Raw genomic sequence first — 23,100 nt, 5'->3', positions numbered from 1 at the left:
TTTAAAACTCCTTTGCTGCCTTCCTCTCCCATTAGTGTCAGCTGGATTTTCCAGCTGCCAATACTTAATTTGATGTTGCCTCTATCACTTCAGCGTGACTTTGTCCATCCAATCACATAACACTGGCTTTTCTAGCTCCCCTCTGCTTGTGTGTGTGTTTATCACTCTCAAATTTACCCTAGCTAAAAATAACAATACGGGGGATAGAGGTGGCAGCGACCTGTCTACAGTGACTGTCTTCGTTGCAGAATTTTATTAAAAGATTGTGGCAGATGCAGAATTTGTAATAGTCTGTCAGTTGCCCTTCTGTTTCAGTAACATTAATTATTTTTGCTATAATCAAAAGGTGGCTCAGGCTGCTTAGTGACTTTTCACCAACATTATTCTAAATGTTTCACTGGGATTGCGTGTGATAGAGCAACACAAAGTTGTGTATAATGAATGTAGAGAAATGTAGATGGTGTTTTTTTTTTTTTAACCAAGTTAGCAAAGTCCAAAAAGGTGTGATGCCTTTGTAGCCCCTCTGACTCAGTACTTTGTTGCATCACCTTTTTCTGCTATTTCAGCTGCTTTTGAGGGTCTCAGTACTAACTAGCTCTGCACAGCTGTGTACATCTAAACACAAGCATTTGAACCCTTTCTTCTTTGCAAATTAACTTCTGTTCTGTCAGATAAAATGGAGAGCATTCGTGAATAGCATTATTTTTAAGTCTTGTCACGTAAAACTCAACTGGATTGACATATTTTCTCTGACTGGGCCTTTATAAAACATTGAGATTTAGACTCATAGTTCGATCAGTGTTGTCTTCTGCATCCGCTAACAGATTTTCCCGCTGGATTTTCCTGTATAAAGATCCATTAATTTTTCCATTGACACAAAAGCAACCCCAAAATGCCACCATTATGACTGACTGTATTTTCCGTCCAGGGTGATGTAGGGTGTGAACTTTCTCCTAAATAGTTGGTACACATGATTTGTAAGTAGGTCAAATAGTGTAACTGTTGCCTTATTTAACCGGAACACCATCTTCCACATGTTTGCTTTCTCTCCCAAATTATTTTAAGAAACCCACACACAGAACCTCATAAGACTTTCCATTTACTTCATATTCAAGTAAATCAGTATAAATAATTGTCCCGTATATTTGCTTGGATATCTACGGGTAATGCCAAATCAATTGGTTGAACTGGATTTTATTTAAGAGTGCCAGTTTTCTAGATACTGGATACAGATGCATGTCCCTCTTCTCAAATATTTTTTGAAAGAAAAAAATTAAAGTTGTGTTTTGCTTTCTTTGAACATCACAGTTATACATTTTGTGTTATCACATAAGAACCTTAATAAGATACAAGGCACTGTATTTTCAAAATGTTATCAGAAGAATCATCGGCATGTGAGATGTGACGCATGCAAATGGGCTGTAAGCAAATTCATTTAGAGCCACACCACGCTACAATACAGTATGCAGTTTATTAACAGGAAGGAAGGACTGGTGTAGCAGTGTTGATAAGCATCTGTAATGTTGGGGCAAAGTTTGAACATCACTGGAACATCTCCAGTAGATGCTTGTGTTAAGAGCTTGACATTAATCACAGAGGTAATGAAACACACGGAAAACAACGATCCATACCAGGCCGAAATATTTACATAGGATCATATATTAACACAGAAATGATGTTTTTTCAGCATTTTTCTACTTCATTAAAAATTTTGATTGTTTTATTTTAATTAAAATTTATGTTGTTTCCCCTCCTCCCTGCAGATCAGCACCAATATTTTCCGGGCTCTTCCACCAAGTGACAATCCCGATTTCGACCCAGAGGAGGATGAACCCACCTTAGAAGCTGCATGGCCTCACATCCAAGTATGTTTTCTAAACTTTTACACTTACACTTGAGATTTCATGCTTTTGTTTCAGAGTGATTGCAGAGTGTTTTTATTTTATAAATGTTTTGTTTTCCTTTCCAGCTGGTCTATGAATTTCTGCTGCGCTTCTTGGAGAATCCAGACTTTCAGCCCAGCATTGCAAAGCGATATATTGATCAGAAATTTGTGCTACAGGTAGGTGGATTTTTCCTGAACGTTATGCATTACCAATTTGTTGCATTATATAGGTTTTGTGAATGTATCTCACAGTGTGGAAATATAAATGAAGAAAGTTGGAGATTTCAAATGTGTCAAGTAGAGCAGACGCTATCGCCGCATTTCACCAGCCTACACTTCACTTTTTGTGGCTGAATCAGACAATCTGCTGCAACTCGTCTACATATGTCCATGCTCAGCACCCACCTACTTCAGGAATGCTTCACGTCTTGTAGCAGTTGCTAACAGGCATTATAAGGTTTGGAATGTCTGCCGAGCCACATCCGAGGTGCCTGGTTCGACTTTCCATGATGTGAGTGAGTCGTTTGTGAGCTTTAAATAGCTGCCTGTTGTTTACTCTTCAGGAGGAGAGAAGAAGAGTGTGGTCCAGCACTGGCTGGCACTAAAAGCCACTCAGAAAAGGCCTGATTAACTTCAATTATCATAAAACACAACTTTCCCAGTGAGATGTGCTGCAGCCATGAGAGCCAGAGATTCACAAGGAGACAAAAAAAAACTGAGTGAAGATTTGGTGGCTTTCTTTGTGGCTCATTATGTCCGTTTTTCTGCTCCACCACTTTATTGGTTTGTTTTACTCTTTTGGTGATGCTGGATCAGAAAACAGCCGACATTCTGGAAAATAACCATATGTGAAGCTTATTCATGTTGTCGGGATGTATTTTAAACTTTTTTGTACAGAGCGTAGCTGTGCCTTTCTGTGTTGCTGTGGGGAACCTCAATTTGTGGCTTACTATAATGAGGGTGTTTTGGGTTTTTTCCCCCCTCCCAAGACGCTTATATTCATTTAAAGTAAAACCCACATCTAGTGCACAGTGTATTATTACTTCATCATTTTACCAGTTGAGCTCTGACAAAAATCTTTCATTGCTCATGAATTTCACCATGTTGATTAGTAGATTATTCTGGTGTCCAGTTAGTTTGGGTTTATGAGCCACTTGACATCTGTCTTTATTTTTAATTTGATAGCATTTTTATAGATTGGGTAAAATCTGTTCCATGAATATTAGAGAAGTGAAGAGCTTCCGATATGTGATGATCCAGGGACTTGCAGCAATATATTTTGTGGTCTTTTCCCTGTTGTGAAACTTCATTTACAGTTTTGCAAATGTAGAAAAATGCATTCTTGACTCATGTTTGAGTCAGTGAAGGACCATAAAGCATATATGGTGCTTTTCAGCTTTCTACACAGCACTCTTTCTTCTTTTTTTGTAAGTCCCATTTTCATTTGGTTTGTAGTAGTCAATTTCTCACTTTAACCCATTTTGTTTCAAATCAGGTGTGTACAGTTAGTAAATTTCAGTTTTGGCTCCAAATGATTGAGGTAAATGTCAACAGAACAATTTAGGCACATTCTCAAAATTTGCTCGAACTCTTTTTGTTTAACTTAAATAGTATTCACCAAAGTAATTGTGATTAGAATATTTTATCAGTAACTGAAGAGCTTTGAATTGGATCAGAACATGCATTAAACTCCATTGGATTGTGTTTTAGGGGTAAATCATTTCATCATGAATCATTTGCCTTTATGCACCTTTTTAAGTTTTGAACTTCAAAATGCTGATATCCACCGTGTACAATACCTGCATGAAAGAATGATGCGCTTTTAGGAGCACAGTTGATGCCATCTGTGCAAAAAGTCCAGTTGGCAAATTTCCTTTGCTAAATATTATACAGTCAAGTCTTGGTGGGATTATAGCGAGCAATTGGGAGTGACAGCAATTTTACCACAAAGTGCTTTTCCCATGTAAAATCTGAAATGTGGTCGCAAAACTTATACAGAGTCAATAGATGTAGACCTCCAGAATTTATTTGGCTTTCAAATTAGCTCAGGAAAGATGCGTGGAGAGTTTCATAGAAAAGGTTTAGGATATAGCCGAGCAGCTGTATCCAAGCGTACATCACTAGGTTCAATGCAAAACATCAGATGCAGTGGTGTACTGGACTCTGGAGTAGTGGAGACGTGGTTTCCAAAGTGAAAATCATGCCTTTTTGTCTGGAAAACCAGCGGATGAGTATTTACCTGACTGATTCAAGTATAAAGTTTGTTGCAGAGGGTTTTATTGTGGGACCGCTTTTTAGGAGTTGGGCTCATCCCCTCAGCTTGGTGGAAAGGTACTTCAGTGTGTTGCACAATTTCGCTCCCCCAACTTTGTTTGAATCGTTTAGGAATGACCCACTCCTGTTCCAACATGACTACGCTCTAGTGCCTGAAGCAAAGTCTATAAACGCATAGGTGAGAGTTTGGTGTGGAAGGACATGATTAGTCAGCATAGAGTCCTGACCTCAGCATCATAAAATACCTTTGCATTAACTGGAGGGGAAGCTAACAATTGGACCTTTTTGCCCAACGTTAATGTCTGACCTCACAAATGCACTTCTGGAAAAATGTATAGCAATTCCCTTAAACAGTCTCCAAAAGTGTTTCCACAATAGTCAAAGCTGGTGTAGCGACAAAGGATGGGCCAACATAAAGAAATGACCTTTTTGGCTGTTCTATACAATATTGCAGATATACAACTTCTTAACGAAACATATATAAATGAATGTTTAAAAGTCATCCATAATTTTCTGCTGCCAAATAATAAAATTTCTAGACTGCATAGCAAACACATTTAAGGTAATGTTGAACAATAATGGAAATTGAAAATAAGAAAATGGAAAATATTTGTAATTCCATACAAATAGACTATCAGATGTTCTCTATTGCATTATGTAAAAGTTGTCCTTCATTCCTGCCTTCCTTTCTCGTATCCCTTCTTCCAGATTTTTAGTTTTACATATTCCATTTTTAGAGCCTGCCAGCTGCAGAAATATTTACTGTAAATTTATGGTGAGCTTTACAGCTGCGAGCTCTGGAACACCGAGTCTGGAAAAGTCTGGAATGTTTGTATAAAAATGCGTAGTAGCCTGTATTTATATCAAGGCTAGCTCATTTTCTTAATGATTATGATAGTTATTTCTGTAAAACAGTGCATTCTGTCTCTTTGTTGAGTGATGTAATGAATATAGATTGATAAAAGTTTGATAATAGGCATCTGTAGTGAGATAATGATCAGACATGTTTTTTTTTATTGAACTCTTCCTGTGTCCACGGTCCCAATCAATTTATTTATAACCACAGATCAATATCTAGGGACATGTCTTTCCCTCAACTCAGTGCATTAATGTTCCTCTTTTTGCCGTATTTAAGTATTTCCCAGCTGATAATTTTCTACTTCATCATTCTGAAATGATGAGCATACGATGCTCCAATATTTAATCATTTAACAATCTGGCTGACCCTCAACTAATGGTTCAACAAGTGGGTTGTCTTCTTGGAGTCTGTTGCAGATTAGGATGTTCTAGCAGTTTCTGCATCCCAAAAAAGAATATCTATTTTAGACAGTTTATTGAAACACAATAAATTTCAAAATTTATACTACCGGTGTTAAAAAGGAGCTGTTTAAAAGCAGGTTGTTAACATGGCTGTGGTTTATTCGATGTCATCCTGTTTGGATCAGTTGAGCCTTTGCAAACAAGTCGGATGAGCTTGCTCTTTAACTTCAGTCACTTGTCAGGTTGCACCAGAATTATGTTCAAAATATTTTCTGTTTTAAGTATTTTTTTTTTATTAAATGGATTTTTATCTGACTGGAAAGAATGAAAGAGGGTGAGAAAATGAAGAGCGCAGCCTTTAATTTGACTTTGTCCACCCAGTGTCAACGAGAGCCTGAGGTTTTAGACAGAAATAGAAAGCTGCTCTCATATCAGAAAGTCATTTGAGTGACAATTTAACAGTCATAATTAACAATGACATTGTGCAGTAATAAAAACATCTTAGATCTCATATTTTTTTTATAAGCAGTTCTGTGTATTTGTTGCATGATGACTTTGCTGAGAGCTAACGTCCTAGCGTGACCTTTTGTGATTGAATATTGATGTTTCCCCCTCAGGCGAAACCAACACCCCTGTATTACGCTGTGGCTGTGTTCATTTCATAATAAACACAGACCCAATGGCACATCCCATTTAAATATTATTGATCAACTTCAGTGTTGATTGAGTGCTTATGTAACTCTTGAAAGCCTACTGCAAGTGAATAACCAGAGCTGCTGGAATTTATGATGCACATATCAATCTGTTGTTTAACTATACCACATTGTCAAATATGCTTTTATCACAAAAGAAATCCTAATAATAATATTTACCTGACCATCACAAGTACAATTAAATGACTCAACTTACATCATCACAATAGCACTGTACAGTATTTATGTAACTGTAACCACATTAGTTCAAAATGATGCAATGAAAGTCTGAATGTTTTCAAATATATAGTTTTTAATTATTTATTCTGAACAGACTCAAGGTTGAGTATTGCAAGAATCACACACTTGACTAGTTATCTAGTTTGCACTTTGCAGGCTTGCAATTTTGTATTTTTAGAAAGATTGTCAATAATGCCAAATACATTACATCACACATCACCTAATTGAAACTTTTTACTTTTATGTAATTCAATTTCAGTGTAATCTGTTCTTTGAAGATCCAGAGATCCTATGGTCTGAAAAAGTTTGGAATTTAATTTATGTCTGGGTCTGAAAAAGGAGGAAACAATGGAGTATGACAAAATATTTATATTTCCAGGCCTTTTTTTAAATTCATCATTTCATTTGTAAGATTCGTTCACAAATCCATGTCTGTCCACTATTCCATATATTGTGATGTTACACAACCTGACCTGTGGACATTTCTGAAATTCATAGTGATATTTTTAAATTACCTAAATAAAGCCTTCGAAGGTCTCCGCTTTCAGAGAGCATTAGCAAATAAGCAACACACCAGACAGGTCAGGGATAAGTTATGAGGAAGTTCAAAGCAGGGGAAAGTGTTTTACACATCTGTAAGCCTACCAAGACACATTCTCCACCTGATCTGACAGGCAAGCAGAAAATGAACCACAGAAGCAGTGAAGAGGATCGCGTTAAATCTGCTGGAATTTGATGACAGGACAACCACATGCAAATCACCCCTAACTCACTAGATCAATAAAGTACCAAAGGTCTGACCTCTCACTAGGTCCTCTATGAAACTTGGTGGCAACATCATGATCTGGTGATGCCTAAAGTGGTGTTAAATTCTGACATTACATATATTATGGAGAAGTTTCTGCTGGTTTTGTTAGTTTTGGTTTTGAATGCATCGTTTCTAAAAACTCGTCCAACATCGGCTGCCAACTTCACCAGCTTTTAAATGATTGTATGTAAGGTTATAAAATGATGCTTAAAATTTCCTGTGGAGCAAGAGGTAATAACATGAAAACATTTGCATCCTTGTGCAAATCTACAGTCGCAATACTCGGTTGCAACAGTAAGATTGCTTGCGCCATTGGATGACACAGAACAGCTGAATGCATTTAAATCAGCAGAGGAAAAAAAGCGTGCACAAACATGGTGAAGTCTTTTCCTTGGCAGTAAACTGGGATAGAAACAAGCTGTCTGCCCTCTCACCAAGGTGGCTGTAAAATGCGAGCAGAAGATGAGCACAAAACCCACAAACGCTACTTTTTTATTTCGGTGGCTTTGACTTTGCTTTCCTCAAACTGAATTGTAATGATGACTCATCACATGTCTGTAAATAGCTGCTTAATTCTGGGGGCTTGAAGGCTGTTTACATTATTGAGCGCTCAGGCACATGTACTGTGTGCATGGGAAGTAAAGTGTGAGTTTCTGGTAAAACAAAGCTTGATTATTCATACTTTGTCTGGAAACAGTCGCCACTTAGCTGCATTACAGTTAGTAATCCAAGACATTTTTAGGATATTTGGGACTCAAGCAACATGACGTGGTCTGACACCACCAAGAGGAGTTATTATATGAGCTTACACATGTATTGGGATGTAGTAAAGGGAGTGTATTTGAGTCATAAAGGACTCAAATCCTTTATGACTTGTAATGTCTGTTTTTAGCTCACCAGATTATGGAGGATGTTTCTGTTGGCTTCTCAAACAAAATGAAGGATTTTCTTAAAAACAAAACTCAAATAGATTACCTTTTTTCCTGATGTTTGCTAATAAGTCAATAAGTTTTGATAAGATTATTCTTCTTTCTGCAGCTGCTGGAGCTGTTTGACAGCGAGGACCCGAGGGAGCGGGACTTCCTGAAGACTATTCTCCATCGGATTTACGGAAAATTTCTGGGCTTGAGAGCCTTCATCAGGAAGCAGATCAACAACATCTTCCTGAAGTGAGTTAAAAATTCGCAGAGAAGCACGTCTTTCACTGATAAATGCTGCATAGAAATATGGACAGGTTCATTTGTGTGGAATACATTCCAGAAAATGAAAATGTTATCATTTATCAAAAGATAAATACAGAATGGAAAAGTCTGTTATAAATGTCTGCTCAATCTCTGACTTTACCCAGAAAGTCTCTTGTTTCTTTTAATCCAGGTGTAGTTTCCAGTAATGAGCATAACTTATTAATTTTCATCTTAACAGCTCAGATTCCCTCCTGATTACTAAGGAGACTCGAAGCTGTGAGTGAGAAGCATCACTTATTCTTACCAGCGGTTCTCTGCAGCTTTATTGCTGCTGTTGCTGTGTGACAATGAGCTTTGGATGATTGAGGCAGGGAACGCTTGATGTCGTTTCCAACGGGCGAGGTGGCAAAACGGGTGACCCCGACGTTGGCCATCTGCCACGGAGAATATAAATAGGGCCACAGTTGTCAGGCTCTGTACATAGCAGACAGATGGAAATGCTTTATCAAACAGGTGAAGGTGAATTATGTATAGCTCATTGATTATTTTTGTTTGTTTCTTTGTCGTGGTGACACCTGATTCAGATTTTCCTTTTTCATATGGATATTACTCTGCAAAACGTTTGAGCTGGCCCTCGTTTCCTAAAATTTCCCTTCCAAGGAGACTGATATTTCTATAATTTTTTATAGTAGTGTCAATAGTTTTCAACTCTGATTTTTTTTACTACAGCTACTATTTCAGTCATTTTCAATCAAACATAAGAATCATTTAAAGATATTTGAGTAAAAAAGTGATTTAAATTGGATCTTTGTGCACAGTTTTTATTGTTGTTGGATCAATAAAGTACCAAAAATAACAGTTATAGTCATAAAATTGCATTTTTGTCAGCAATATGGTTCTTAAAAGTTGTCCTACAGTATGATGCAACTCTTATTTCGCTTTGAAATAAAACCAACTGTGTTTGAGACTTTTAGAAATGATTTTATCCATCAGTTTATTATTGTAGAGTAGGAGGGACTTTCAGGTCTGATGATGCTCCCACTGCATTGTTCAGAAAATAAATCAAAATAGAGGACATTAGAAGGGCCCTTGTTGAAGTGGCAGTTTTCTTTTTCCTACGGTTTTCCTGTTCCTGAACCTTTTCATGTGTAATTAAATCTATAAATTCTTTGTTTCCGTTGCATTTTTCTCTTGGTTTTGTTTTTGAAGACAAGTTAAGTTTGATTTCTCATAACTTAAACAAAGCCTCTTTTCTGCTGCCTTAAATCCTCAAATATTTTTAGTTTTTCTTAAGCACACGTTGTTCATGTTTGTTTCATAAACCATATATTGCTTTCAGAAAACCTGGAGTTTATAAAGTTTTCACTTATTTATTCTGTATGTTAGTCAGTTCAACAGTATTTTTAAATTCACTCAGATTCAAGTAATCTGATTAATCTCCTCCAGTTTTAAAGTTTCGTGTTTTAATAATGTTATATCTTTGCTTGTTTTTTTTCTTTCTCTCAAGGTTCATTTATGAAACCGAACACTTTAATGGTGTGGCTGAACTGCTGGAGATCCTCGGAAGGTGAGGGAAGATTAAAATAAAAGGTTTTTTGGGGTTTTTTTTGTTATAAATAAAACTGATTATGCTGATTTAATCTGTCTCTGTACATGGTGGTACATTTGATTGTGTCCTGATCTGGTTTGTAGGCATGAACAGAATGAGATCAGTATTTCAGAGCATGCTGTTTGGAAAACAGCCGTTCTGCTGATGGGATTTCTTTGTATTTTCTGTAATCTAGCGAGGCCTGTTTTTTGTTTACAGTATCATCAACGGTTTCGCGTTGCCCCTGAAAGCAGAGCACAAGCAGTTCCTGATGAAGGTGCTCATCCCGTTGCACACAGCTAAAGCATTGTCCCTTTTCCATGCACAGGTAGAAAAAAAAAAATTCTGATCTCTGTATTGCAGCACCTTCTAGTGGCTTGGAAATGAAAATGCATGTTTTTTTTTTCTGTACTTCAGCTGGCTTACTGTGTGGTTCAGTTCCTGGAGAAAGATCCCACGCTTACCGAGCCGGTACTGTTTTTATCCTTCCTCCCACTCAAAGCTCACTGCACTAGATTAGTCTGCTGCAGCGAATTATTTTATAGTGGTTACTAGAAACCACCCACACGAATGAGCATAAAACAGAATTTCTGTTGTCTCTAAAGGTGATCCGTGGCCTGTTGAAGTTCTGGCCGAAAACCTGCAGCCAAAAAGAGGTATTCTTCGTCTCTGTGCAGTTTTCAGCTATTTCTGTCTGCTATGTGGTGCTAGTTTTTTTTTTTTGTTGTAATTTTCACCTTCCCACTTAGGTGATGTTCCTGGGCGAAATAGAGGAGATCCTGGATGTCATCGAACCATCGCAGTTTAAAAAGATCCAAGAGCCATTATTCAAGCAGATTGCTAAATGTGTGTCCAACCCACATTTTCAGGTAAGCTCAAAATACACAGATGTATGGAAGGATCTTTTTAAACCCTAAAAGGTTTTAGTTAACATCATTACCTAACAGAAGAACATGAACTTTTACACAGAGACTAAACACTGAAACTTTTTATTAATATAGAGTTTACTGTTCATTTAAATCAACTTGTTTTTAGTCAGATGGAATTTTAAGTTACCAGCAATGCTTGCTCATAATATTTTCAGGCAATTGTACTTTCCTCAGACCTTTGTGCATATCACTAAATTAACTGAAGAGATGTAATTCTTTGATTTGCATCAGTTTACCATAGTTCCTTTTTTCTGAATGCTTGAAGTTTGATTTATTTCAGGTCTAAATAAGTGTGGGCCAAAAAAGGTTTATTTTCAGACCTTTTAGACTTGGAGTAAATGTTTTCATCTCTACAAATTAGTTGCTTCAGTCTTTTTTGCAACACTGGTTAAACCATAGGCAAACATAGCCAGAAATAAGAAAGAATTTGCTTAATGAATGTATTTTCTTTGTTTTAAAGACGCTTGTTTTTTACAAATGGTACGCCGCCAGAAAACCTGCCTAGTTATTAAAGAAAAGTCTCAAATTGTCTCTCAGTGCCAAACAACCTTGCGTTTATTTCCAGATGTAGTCTCACCTGTTCTTAAAGAAGAACTTTTTACCTGTAAGGATGAGCAGAAAAACAGAAACTTTTAATTACTGAGCACAAAGTAGAGAAATTACCCTCAGGCAAATGAGACCGTAAATATTGGTGAGGAGCGTAGCAAAGGTTTATTTTATAAAGCTTCTAAAGCTGTGGTCAGTAACCGGGTCACTGGACAAGATGTGCAAGATGTGACAATGTTTGACTTTTTATATATATATATATATATATATATATATATATATCTTTAGGTCACAAATGACTTATAATGAGATTTGTTGTAAATCTGTAATAGTGTTTTACTGCATAAATACACATTAAACCTTTTTAAATGTTACTTTTTCCAGATTAAATTGAGTTTTTAGGAACAGTTTTGGGAATGTTAACCTGTTTTACATAAGCAGACTCTGCTTACTTGAAGAAGGTGGAGCTGTAGGTGCCATTATTACTAATTGTTATAAATAAAAAGTTTGTGGATGATTTTAGCTTCTCAGAGATCCAATCTCTTTTATTGTTTGACCTTTCCCGACAAAAAACAGGCTTTCAGCATTAGATGCTTCATTAGGTGTCAAATGTTCATTAGACATAAAAATGTTTCTGCTTTCTAATTAAACTCAGACCTTTAATAAAGAGGAGACTAATAGATTCAAAAGCTTTGTGTTAGGAGTTTTTAATGTTGTGAGCTTTGATTTGTTGATATTTGAAACTCGTTTTAGATAAAAAAAATTTTTTAAAAAATGGTTGTTTTGTTTTTCTGAAGTTCCCTCTGTGTGTCCTGACAGGTAGCAGAGCGGGCGCTGTACTTCTGGAACAACGAGTACATCCTCAGCCTCATCGAGGAGAACATCGATAAGATCCTTCCCATCATGTTCAGCAGCTTGTACAAAATCTCTAAAGAGCACTGGAACCAGTATGTACTGTTGCTGTAGGAGGTGTAAAAATAATCTTAAGGAGGACGGGGACTGATTACATAAACTAGTTATTTAAATAAAAGAACAGAAAAAGGACATTTTTATTTAAACTTAATTTTGAGTAACCGTAAAGATGAGCTTTCATGCACATAAACCTTGTGTGGTCTGTTTTTAAATCTGTGTTTATATGCACACAGTTTAATGAACTGTATGCACACATATAAACTGTATATGTTTATATGTACATATACAGTTTATATATATCAAACATGATGGTGCTATCATCATGTTTGTCACAGATAATTTAGCACAAGTTTTTGTTTTCTTCATACACTTTCTGCCTTTCAGAAAAATAATAGAGGCATGTTTGAATTTGTACACATACACTTATGTTTATGTCCTTAAGAAAATATTGTCTCTTTGGTCAATTGTTCTTGTGGTGTAATAATTCCAAGACTAAAAAAAATTATTTTAAGATGCCATTATATCAATTTAATTGTTTTATTTTTATTTTTTTTCATCATACATGTTAACTAGATTAACTTAAAAAGGACTGGCTGAGTGAATATAGGCAGCAAAAGTCCAAAGAAAAGCTTAAATAATTTAAAGGTTGACATAATAATAAAATTTGTTTTAAAAGTTAAATCCAGTTTGTGAACAGTCTTCCTGAAGCTCTTGAGTATTTTTTCTGTTTTAGGACAATTGTGGCTTTGATCTACAACGTCCTGAAGACGCTGATGGAGATGAACTGCCCTCTGTTTGACGAACTGACAGCTTCCTATAAAGCACAAAAGCAGCGGTAAGAAGCATTAAACCTCCATTTACCCCCAATATCAAATATTGGTGACAGTTTTCATAATTTTTAAAGACTAATATCACCAAAACTTTTTTTTACCTACTCAACAATAAGGCTGTAGCGATACACTATTCTCACAATACAATACGATACAGTACTCTGTTCACAATACGATGCATATCACGATATTTGGCAAGTGATGCGATTCGATACATTTTTACAATTTTCGGAAAAATTTTAGAGGGACAGAGTGATTTTGGTGACATTTTGTGAATGTCCCATATTCTTGGATTGAATTAATTGAACTGATGGTGTAATGCTGGTGTAATAACTATTGTTTTGTTTATTTATTTGCTTTGTTTAAGTGTTAATTGTGTGGCTTTGTTTATTTGGTTATCCAGAGAGAGAAAATGTTTGGGCTTATTCATTTATATAATGTAATTTATCTATTTCATTTCTTTATTTAATTAATTAATCGTAAATGAATGTTTCATTGTGTCTCATTTTTAATGTACATGTGCAGCTGGGTAAAAAAATGTCATGTGTGATAGCTGTCATTTAATTCATGTGGATTTGACATAAACTCAAAGTAGGATTTAATCTTTTGATACTCATGGATGAAAAATCAATACTGTTCGAGGAAAAAAACTATCGACAAATATTGTAGCTGTCAGTTGGCCTTGCTGAAAGTGAGGAGTGGGAAAATACGTTCACTATATTTATTTCAGACAAGGATGCAATTAACAATTAGCTGGTAGGATGGCCAAACTTTTTCCTCGGTTAGAATTCATGTTTTCAGGGCGTCGGCTCCGCCACCCATTTGTTGAGACCGTGATGATATGAAATAAATTTTCCTGTTCGTCTGTAAAGCTACACTTGCGTTAATCATCTAATGCACAGCAACCCACAGTGTTCAGTCTATCCGCTCACCTGTATAAATAAACATGCAGCGCTCTTCACTGCTGTTCGCTCTGAACCGGCCACCAGGAAGCAGCTCTGGGAGGAGAAAAGACTACCGTACTCCAGGCATTTAATAAGCATTTTAAGGATGCTTATCGGTCCCCCGAAAAACGACAAAGACCCAGATATTATCAATCAATAAAATCCTCCCAGGCCAAACTTGAAAACTGGATGTTATGCTGCTAACACTTAGCTTTCGTCAACAACTCTGGCGGAACTGAGAGCGCTGGGTAGCGCAAGTAATAACCCGGCTGGAACACGGTGCATTAAATAATAAAATATAACTTAACGAAGGTTCGAGGCAGATAAATTTTCCTCGAGGAATTTTAATAATCGAATCACTCGAGGAATCGTTTCAGCCCTACATGTTTTTAATAGTTTGTGCAAAGATTACAAGCATAATTAATTAAATCCATTTCAGAGGTGAATTAAAAAAAGGAAAAAAAGGCATCAATATTTCAGCATTTTGTATTAAGTTGGTTGTCTGAATATGCATTGTTTTGTTTTTCCAGAGAGATGATGAAGGAGCAGGAACGGGACGAGCTGTGGAGGAAGCTGGAGGAGCTGCAGGTCAGCCGCGCCTCTGAAATCCAGAACAACAGCCACGGGTCACCTGCAGCCCTTAACAACAACAACAGTAACAACAACAACAACAACAACAATAATGAAACCCTGGAGAGCAGCAGCGATGTTGAAGATACTGCCGTCATCATGGAAGACCTCCATCAAGACGCTACCGATATAGCCTGCGAGAGCGTCTCATGTGCCAAATGACAGCGGATGGCGGCTTTTTATTCTGAAGCGCTTCAACTTTCAGGACCGTTGGAGGAAGATTAACAAGGATGTAACACAAATTACACCTCAGCAGTATAATAAATCTTAGCTCTACAAAGAACACCAGCAGTTCTTTGTATATATAAATATATATTTCCTCTTGAGACTATTTTTTTTGGATGTTACAATGTGGCTGCCGTATGTTTATATGTCTGATCAGAGCTGTATCCTTCCACGTCTAGTTTCCTAATCGGTAATGTTTTCTTTTTCTCGTGCTCGGTGTATGATACATGGGAAGGAGAGGAAATGATGACTTGAATTTCCAACCGTGCTGCACTTAGAAGTAAACAAGCCGAACAGCTATTTAAAGATGTCTATTTTTAATGTGCTTTTCCTCGTCGCTGCCCACACCTGTAGGTGCATACCTGAAACGAGAAGGGAACTCGAATGTTGGGAGTGTTTTTCTTTGTTCTTCGCACATGGGACCAGACCCAGATAAATACAAACACCCGTATATATATTTATACAGAGAGCTGTTTATATGCAAAAAAATTTTTAAAAATTGTGAGGAGACGAAGAATCATGGCCATAAATGATTTATGATAAGCAGATATTATTCCTGAAATCACTCTGCTTTAGACAAAAAATTTAAAAGTGATTAATACTTAAGGTAAATGTAATATTTTTTTAGCCTATTTTTGTGGTTTCAGGTGTTGGTAAATACTTTTTCATCTTGGTGAAAACATGAAGCTAATACACTTGTCACTGTTTATAAAAGGAGTCACACTAAAGTATTGAGAAAAGGGCTTTCGATATTCAAAAAATAAATTTTTTGATTTAAAGGATTAGCTCAGCATTTCAACTTTGCGCTTGTAAACGATGGCTCTGTCCTGAGAATAAAAAATCTACCAAATTAAATTTAAAAAGCACACTAATTAACACATTTTCTTGCATATTCTCAATAAAACATTTACATGCTTTATTGAGAATATACATTACAAGAAAATTAAAAGTATTAAATAACGCAACACAGACAGCAAACATTTACCACTATAACGACTTGTTCCTTTAAAACCGTTAATCTAAACAGACCCAAAAAAAAACAAAAGCCTGAGCATTGATGAAGATGAATATTTTTGGGTCATCCAGGAATGGGATGCATAATAAGCTTCTGTGTATTTTTGGAGTGTATTTATTGAGCTTGGAGGCTACTTACAGGGAAATGCCACTCGGCTTCGACGTTGCTGTGGTTGAGCAACAGTTAAAATCGTCTCGGCTCCTTCCTGGTGCTAAACTAGACGTACTGTTACTCTCTTACCAAGAATATTGCACCAGAAAACCCATGAAAGATGAGAAATCCAGACCATCCGTGACTTTTCGCCCGACGCGTCTGATCTTGGGAGCTCAAACATGATGTGAAAAGCGCGACCCCTGACCTCCACAGTTTATAGGAAAGACTTCTGAGAGCCAGTGCTGAATGGTGTTCCCTCTGAACTTGATGTCTGCTATTGTTTCTGCTCTGTTCAGTTCATCTGTCGGTCTTCTCTGATGCCTTTTTGTCAGTACAGCATTCCAGCCTCTGTGAACTTTAAAACGGGGAACCTGTTTTGTAATCACAGACACTGTTTGGGTTTCACCATCAAATAAAGTCTACTTTATCTTTCTATTCAAAGCGTAACTGTTTCTTTTTCTTTCTTTTTTTTTTTGGTGAAACATTGCAGTTTTCTGTTAAGATCAGCAGGGGGTGCAAAGTTTCTACTTATTTTAAATAATGCCTTGGAAAAGGATTCATATTCAAATGTTCCTGCTTTGTCATGTGACAACCACAAGTTTTAATGAGATTTTATAAGAATAAGTATGAAGTTGACATGGAAAACTACATACCAAGGACATTTGCTACTCATTAAAGCTACTCTTTTTCTGTCTCCAAGTTCAACTACCGAAAGTGTGCCCTGGTGGGTTTGCAATTCTGTCACACACTTCAGATTGAACAGATCTGTGTGAGATGCTCAAATCTTAAGATGTTTTGTCACCTAACTTTGCTTTAACACTAGGAGTACTAGGTTTTCGTACTAGGTCGAAAACCTAGTACTCCTAGTGTTAAACCTCCTTACAACTTATTCCCACACTCATCTGCCATAGTTCTTGGTCTTTTTGATGCTTTCTTCTTTAATGTCCTCTAAACATCATCAGAGACCGTAACCAAATAAATTCTAGTGAATTGCATTCATGTTTTTGGCGGTAATGTGACATAAAGTAAGGATTTTTTAAAAACTATTTTACCAGCAGAAATTCTTCCTCTGTCTTTTCTGAATTGCTTTCATAATTCTTGTGACTGTTCATTTGTTTTGTTTTTTGTCATTTTTTTTAAGCACGCACAGCAGCATGCCGTTGTAGTCGGGTACAAAGGACTAAAAACGAGGAAAAAGCAGACAACGTCATAAAACATAAGGAACTGTTAATAAAGACCGCTTTAAAAGAAAGTTCTGGACATTTAAGGTATTTGTAATGTGTGGTTTTACAGATTTATACTTTGAAAATCTACTATTTTTGTTTTTAAGTTTTTGTGGTCATCACCTCCACAAGCTAATTAATCCAAACTATTTTCGCCAAGTCAAAGTGTGATCATTTCTAGGAGTCAAAATGAGGCTTTGAAACCGAAGAGCATGTCATGCCAAGCATGGTGGAGGCAGCATCATTCTGTGGGTCTGTTTCTAAGGCAGTGCTACTGGTGCATCCCACAGTGAGGTTGTAATAAAGAATGAGTTTAAAACCGAAATATTCAGTTTTTCCTTAAATTACGACTGGATTGTTGAAACTTTGACAGTTTTTTATCCCAAAAGGAAAATTATCTAAAACTCACTTCTATGATTGTTCCTGTAGGGTTGAATATGTCTTTATGTTCCTGATTTTTTCCCAAGAGGTAATGGTTTTTAGCTTGTCAAATTGTAATTTAATTCATTATGCATTAAACTTTGACTTAAATTGGGCATGTGGAAACATTTTGAAAGATTTAGTCACAAGCCAAAGAGCTGAAGCAGACTTTGCTGCTCAGGCAGCTATAAATCATCCCATCTTCTTGCTGCTAAATATATTATATTTAAAATAGTCATGCCAAGTTTATCACATGAATATAAGGAGTCATTCTCAGTAACACAGTTTTTCTAAATATAGACATTTCAGCTGCACACTGAGATTATTGAGTTGTTTCCTAGCAACCCTCCAGTATCCCTCGTAAGTGATGATTCAGTTGTTTCCGTCAGGTTTTCCTCTCTAATATGTGACTTCCTCTTCCAGATGCTCTGCATCAGTCTGAGCTCATTATGTTGTTTTCTTAATCCTGAAAGATTTGTTCTTCAGCAAGCAAATGCCAGAAAGATTCAACTGGACAGCTGACTTTTATTTCAGGTCAGTCACTGTAGTGATGCCAAGTGACTGGGCCCAATAGAACTGAAAGCTGAAATAAAATCAAAAGCTCCAACAAAATATCATTTTAAGGATGTGAAAACCTTTGCAGCTGCATTTTTGCAGATTTTTAATTGTTTTTACATTTTACCCTGTTTTTTATGTTGAATTGTTGGTATTTGTCGAGCAGAAAAAGTTCAGACATTATAAATCTTGGTCTCACTTTTTTATGTGAAAACCAGGAATTTGTACTTCACTATTTAAATTTTAACTGCATGTATTTTCCTCATCAAAAAAAAAAAAAAAAACTCAAATCAAAGAATAGATTCTTAAAAATGTTCCAATATAATAAAAGATGTGTTTTAGAGGTTTTCACATCTTAACCATAGGTGTGAATGAATATTCTTTGAGTTCTGTGAAATAACACAAGGTGTTGTACAGACAATTCACCTCAATTGTCCAGTGGGTTCATTTGACCTCAAGACTCTTCCCCAGAACTTAACACCTCCAACACGAGTGAGGAAGTCACATGCAAACCCACCAATAATAAACATTGTGGCAAAACAATGCAATTGAGTCGAGAAGCTGAAAGAGACAAAAAAAAAAATCCCCGTTTCATTGGACCAAAGCTTCCCTTTCAAAATTCCTGTATGAACAGCACAGGCTGTGTTTGAATGCTTCTGTCGAAAGATGAGCACCGAGAGGTTTAATCAGGTTTTGGAGAATGAGTTGCCGGTGATGTAACCATGGGACAATGGACCGCATTGATGGGAGACGGCAACAAAGCATGCCAATGTTTTCCGCACTGAATCCAGTGTAAACCTAATTGCAGTTCACAATGCTTTGTTAGGAGTTTCAGCTGCAGTAACTTAAAAAACCCCAAAAAACAGTCAAGTTTAAAGCTCAACGCTGTCAGTGTGACAGAGAATGACTTTTCAGTTGAGTGCACTCTAAAAATCTATATTTTTATCTCAATTTATTGCCTTTTTATGCACTCTTTTGCCATATTGTTTTGTTTTGGTGTTACCGTGAAGATGGATGGTTACTGTGAAATGTCGCCTTGGTGCAGAGGTGGGTAGAAACTAGTTACATTTACTTAGTAACTTTACTTGAGTAAATCTTTGGAAAACATACTTTTAGGAGTATTTTTACTATGCTGTTCTTTTTACATTTACATGAGTAATCTTTTAAAGAAGTATCATTACTATTATATATTTTGGTCCATCTGATATTGTAATTTTCAAGTATTAAATGATTGATGTTTTGATCAGTTACTCTTTACTTCAGCGACCTTTTTACCAAATACTTTTTTGCCTTTACTTGAGTCATTTCTTGGAAAGCTACTTTTTACTTTTACTTGGGTAAAACTATGTTGAGGTAGTGCTACTTTAACATACTTTTGGGCAGTCTACCGACCTGGGTGGTCATTAATGTTTGCATTGAAACTTGCAGGTGTTTTTGTTCAGGCATTTGGAAAAATGTGTTGCTTTGCAAATTTGCAATGTAAAGAAAATCTTTGAGAAGTAAACGAGAGAGCAAATCTGCTGGTAAGTTCCTCTCAAGATATTAAAAGCCACCAGTTAAGTTAGACTGAGCCGGGTGAAAGTTTTGGTAAATTATTAGCAGTAACTGCTGCAATCAAGCCAGCCATGACAACAGAGGCCTCATCTGAATTGGCTTCGTGCTGAGCTTTTCATGACCACCTAGAAACCATTAACTCCTCCAAATAAGAAGAAAACAAATCCTGCAGGAGTGGAGCCAGCTCGTAATGACAACAACAAAAGGCCAAAGGCTGTGTTTGTTTGTTTGACGGCCTCCTAGCCAGAGCCAACAATAAAATTTGGTTTTATAATTCAAATAATTTGCAAATATTTTCAATGTCTTAAGCACACTTTTAATTTGTGAAAAGTTTAAAATTATTATAACTCAAAAAAAAATATATCTTCATTTTGCCTCAAAGTGAACTTAAAAAGTTGGTAAACCTTTGAATGTTGTACTTCTTATAACCATGTTACACAAACTTGCAACCCAAGGATGCCTTAAGATTCTTGAGATAAAAATGCGTTTTATTTTCTTACATATTTGTTAAAACTGTTACACCTAACAGCATAACATGTAACGGTTTCTGCTGGAAGTTTTTTATTGTTAAAAGGGAGTTCTCCTTTTCTTTAGTCAGTGTGAGGAATTGCTGTCAAAATGGTGACTAGATGCATCCGGCTGGGTTTCCTTATAGAACGATTTATTTTTCTTACATTGGCTGCTATGCATTACTTATGGGTTATATTAATGAAAGGTCTGTGATAAAGTGAAATATATTCATTCTTTTGCAAGGCACTGCATGTTTCAGACATACTAAGTACATACTAAGAGCAGACATACTACTGCTCTTTGACACATTTTAGAACAGTCTCTCTATAATAATTGTCATTACTAAATTAATATATAGTTAAAACCTTAATAGACTGTTTATTCCGACTGATGTAAAAATGCATCAGTTAACTCTACCAATCTGGAAAGAGTTTTAAAAACCTTAGTGATTAATTTGTTTCAGTAATCGTGACACAAATACCTTTTTAGAAAAGGGAAAATGCTCAAAAAACAGCCCAACATTCACTGTTGCAATTGTTAGGCTGCTTAATTATTTATGTTTTTATATTAAGAATCTTTTGTTTTTAAATCTATGAAAATTATGTTAAAGTGAATTCTTCCACTGAATCAGTCGACCTTACTTTACATTCCTTGCTGAAATGAATGAGATGGATGTATTATAAATTATTATGTCTATTCTCAGAGTCACACTGTTAAACAATTTAAACTTAATGATAGAATTCAAGTTAAAATAATCAATGATTAACTAATTGTGGATCACAATAATATATCTAATTGTTTTAATTTATTCAGAGGTCTCTCTCTCTCATTGTCTCTATGAAATGTACTAAATGCTTTCACACATTTTTTAGAGTTAAACCACCATTAAGAGTGTCACACATTTGGGTCAGGTACTGTTTACTGTCTCAGAACCAATCTTTTGGGTTTCCTCAGCTCTTGGCTCTGTCCTCATTTGGAGGGCTCGTCCGCCTTGGCTTCAGCAACTCCATCGCCCTGGTGGGGTTATTCTAGGGTTAGTAGGCTGGTGCCATCTGGATATCTTTGCAACTCCGATCTTTAGAATAAAGAACCAAATTGCAAATAGCAGCGAGCAAGCCTGCTGCATAAACAGGGTTCTGGTTTTAACTGATACACAGAAACAGAAACAAAGGTCACTGGAAGATTAGATTGTGCTTGAAACGTTAGAGTGAATCAAAATAACAAAACGGAAAATTAGACTTTTATCTACACACGAGGACAAAATTGAAACTGACATTTACCACTAAATATCATACATTGATTTTTAAATGTAGTTCAACAAAACATTTTAAAAACTAAATGAAACAGGCTTGTTTGTTTACATATCAAAGATTGACAGATTTCCATGACAAAAGAAACACAGGAGGTCTCAGAACAGCGGTGTCAAAAGTACTCACATTCTCTTCTTAAGTGCTTGTATGAAAAAAAATATTCTAGTAAAAATAAAAGTACAGGTTGAAAAAGTTCAAGTTTTGAAACAAAGATTGCATTCAACCACCTCAAGAAAACAGTTGGTGGAATAAACTATTATTTCATTCAATGAGAATTGGGTTAAAGGAGTAAAGCATCAATATATCTGCTGCTTGAACCTTTGTTAATGTGCGTTCTTGTCCCAGTCAACCCTGACTAGTTATTCATCCCTTAAAAGAGATTTTCCTCTCTACTGTAGAGAATTTTAGGGAGACAAAATTTAAGTTTGCGTGAGAAGCAGGACAAGAGGTGGGTATGAAGCTCTACAGTGATTGGTCGTCGCCATCTTTTTTTTTTTTTGTCACAGCTCTTGGTCAAAGATGCATGAATGTTTTACGTAGCTCTATGTTTTGTTGCCAACATGGTTTTCTGGTCCCAGATAATCAGCTTCAAATCTAACATTTAGCATTCTTAGTTGAATGGATGGTATCGAGGACGATAGTTTGGAGTTGTTTCAGTTTGGATGATTTGCATAATGAGAGCTTTATTGTAGATTAGCACAGTGTTTCTCAAAGTGGGGCCTCAGAAAGTCAATGAGATTAGAAAGAAATACTATAATAAAAATATTGACTTTTAATACATTTTTTAATCTTTAATTTGTAATATTTTTTTTATCATAAAATCAAACTTACTATACAAGTTAATTGTACTCCGGTATGAACAGCACTACTTTCGAATATTACTTAAGTCAAAGTAAAAAGTAGTTATCAAAGAAATTACTTGAGTAAGAGTAAAAAAGTATTTTGTGTAAAGACTACTTAAGTACAGATGGAGAAAATGTAATGTTATGTGTAAATTGCTGTATTTTAAAAACTAGAATTGGGGGGCAAAATGATGCATGCTTACAGTAAATGATAAAGTACTTTTAATAACAATATATAGTGCTTACTATATTCACTTTTTCTCCAAATGGCATTAAAGGTTCAGCAGACAAAAAATAACGTTAAAGCAAAGCTTGTACAAGAGTACGGAAGCCGAGAGCAGACGATATCTGCATATACTTTTTCCCGATGGTTTTCTAGAGATAACGAGTAAATTTCCCAGTGGTTGTGGGAATGGATGGTTGTGGTACACATTTGAACACACCAATCATCTGCCACTAAGTAAAAGAGGAGCCATTTAAATATTAAAACGCTCAGCTCCTACAGACCATGTTCTGCGAGCACCTATTTCACATGTTTTGAACCAATCTATGTGACCCCGATTGTTCAAAC

General features: G+C 36.1%; 1 protein-coding gene across 1 annotated transcript in view; it reads left to right on the top strand.

Moving 5' to 3' along the window:
* ppp2r5a (protein phosphatase 2, regulatory subunit B', alpha isoform) overlaps positions 1–16,550 on the top strand; it is a 42,175-nt gene extending 25,625 nt beyond the window's left edge. Inside the window, exons 3-13 of the mRNA XM_028040101.1 lie at positions 1,764–1,865; positions 1,970–2,062; positions 8,198–8,328; positions 9,851–9,910; positions 10,151–10,259; positions 10,349–10,402; positions 10,537–10,587; positions 10,681–10,800; positions 12,226–12,353; positions 13,052–13,153; positions 14,623–16,550. Of these exons, the coding sequence (XP_027895902.1) occupies positions 1,764–1,865; positions 1,970–2,062; positions 8,198–8,328; positions 9,851–9,910; positions 10,151–10,259; positions 10,349–10,402; positions 10,537–10,587; positions 10,681–10,800; positions 12,226–12,353; positions 13,052–13,153; positions 14,623–14,884 (1,212 nt within the window). The 3' untranslated portion in view covers positions 14,885–16,550. The remainder of the gene's footprint in view (positions 1–1,763; positions 1,866–1,969; positions 2,063–8,197; positions 8,329–9,850; positions 9,911–10,150; positions 10,260–10,348; positions 10,403–10,536; positions 10,588–10,680; positions 10,801–12,225; positions 12,354–13,051; positions 13,154–14,622) is intronic.
* The last annotated feature ends 6,550 nt before the right edge of the window (positions 16,551–23,100 follow it).

Source organism: Xiphophorus couchianus, chromosome 15 (assembly GCF_001444195.1).
Source record: "Xiphophorus couchianus chromosome 15, X_couchianus-1.0, whole genome shotgun sequence".
In the NCBI taxonomy this organism is placed as follows: domain Eukaryota; kingdom Metazoa; phylum Chordata; class Actinopteri; order Cyprinodontiformes; family Poeciliidae; genus Xiphophorus; species Xiphophorus couchianus.
This window is presented reverse-complemented; position numbering and strand designations above follow the sequence as displayed.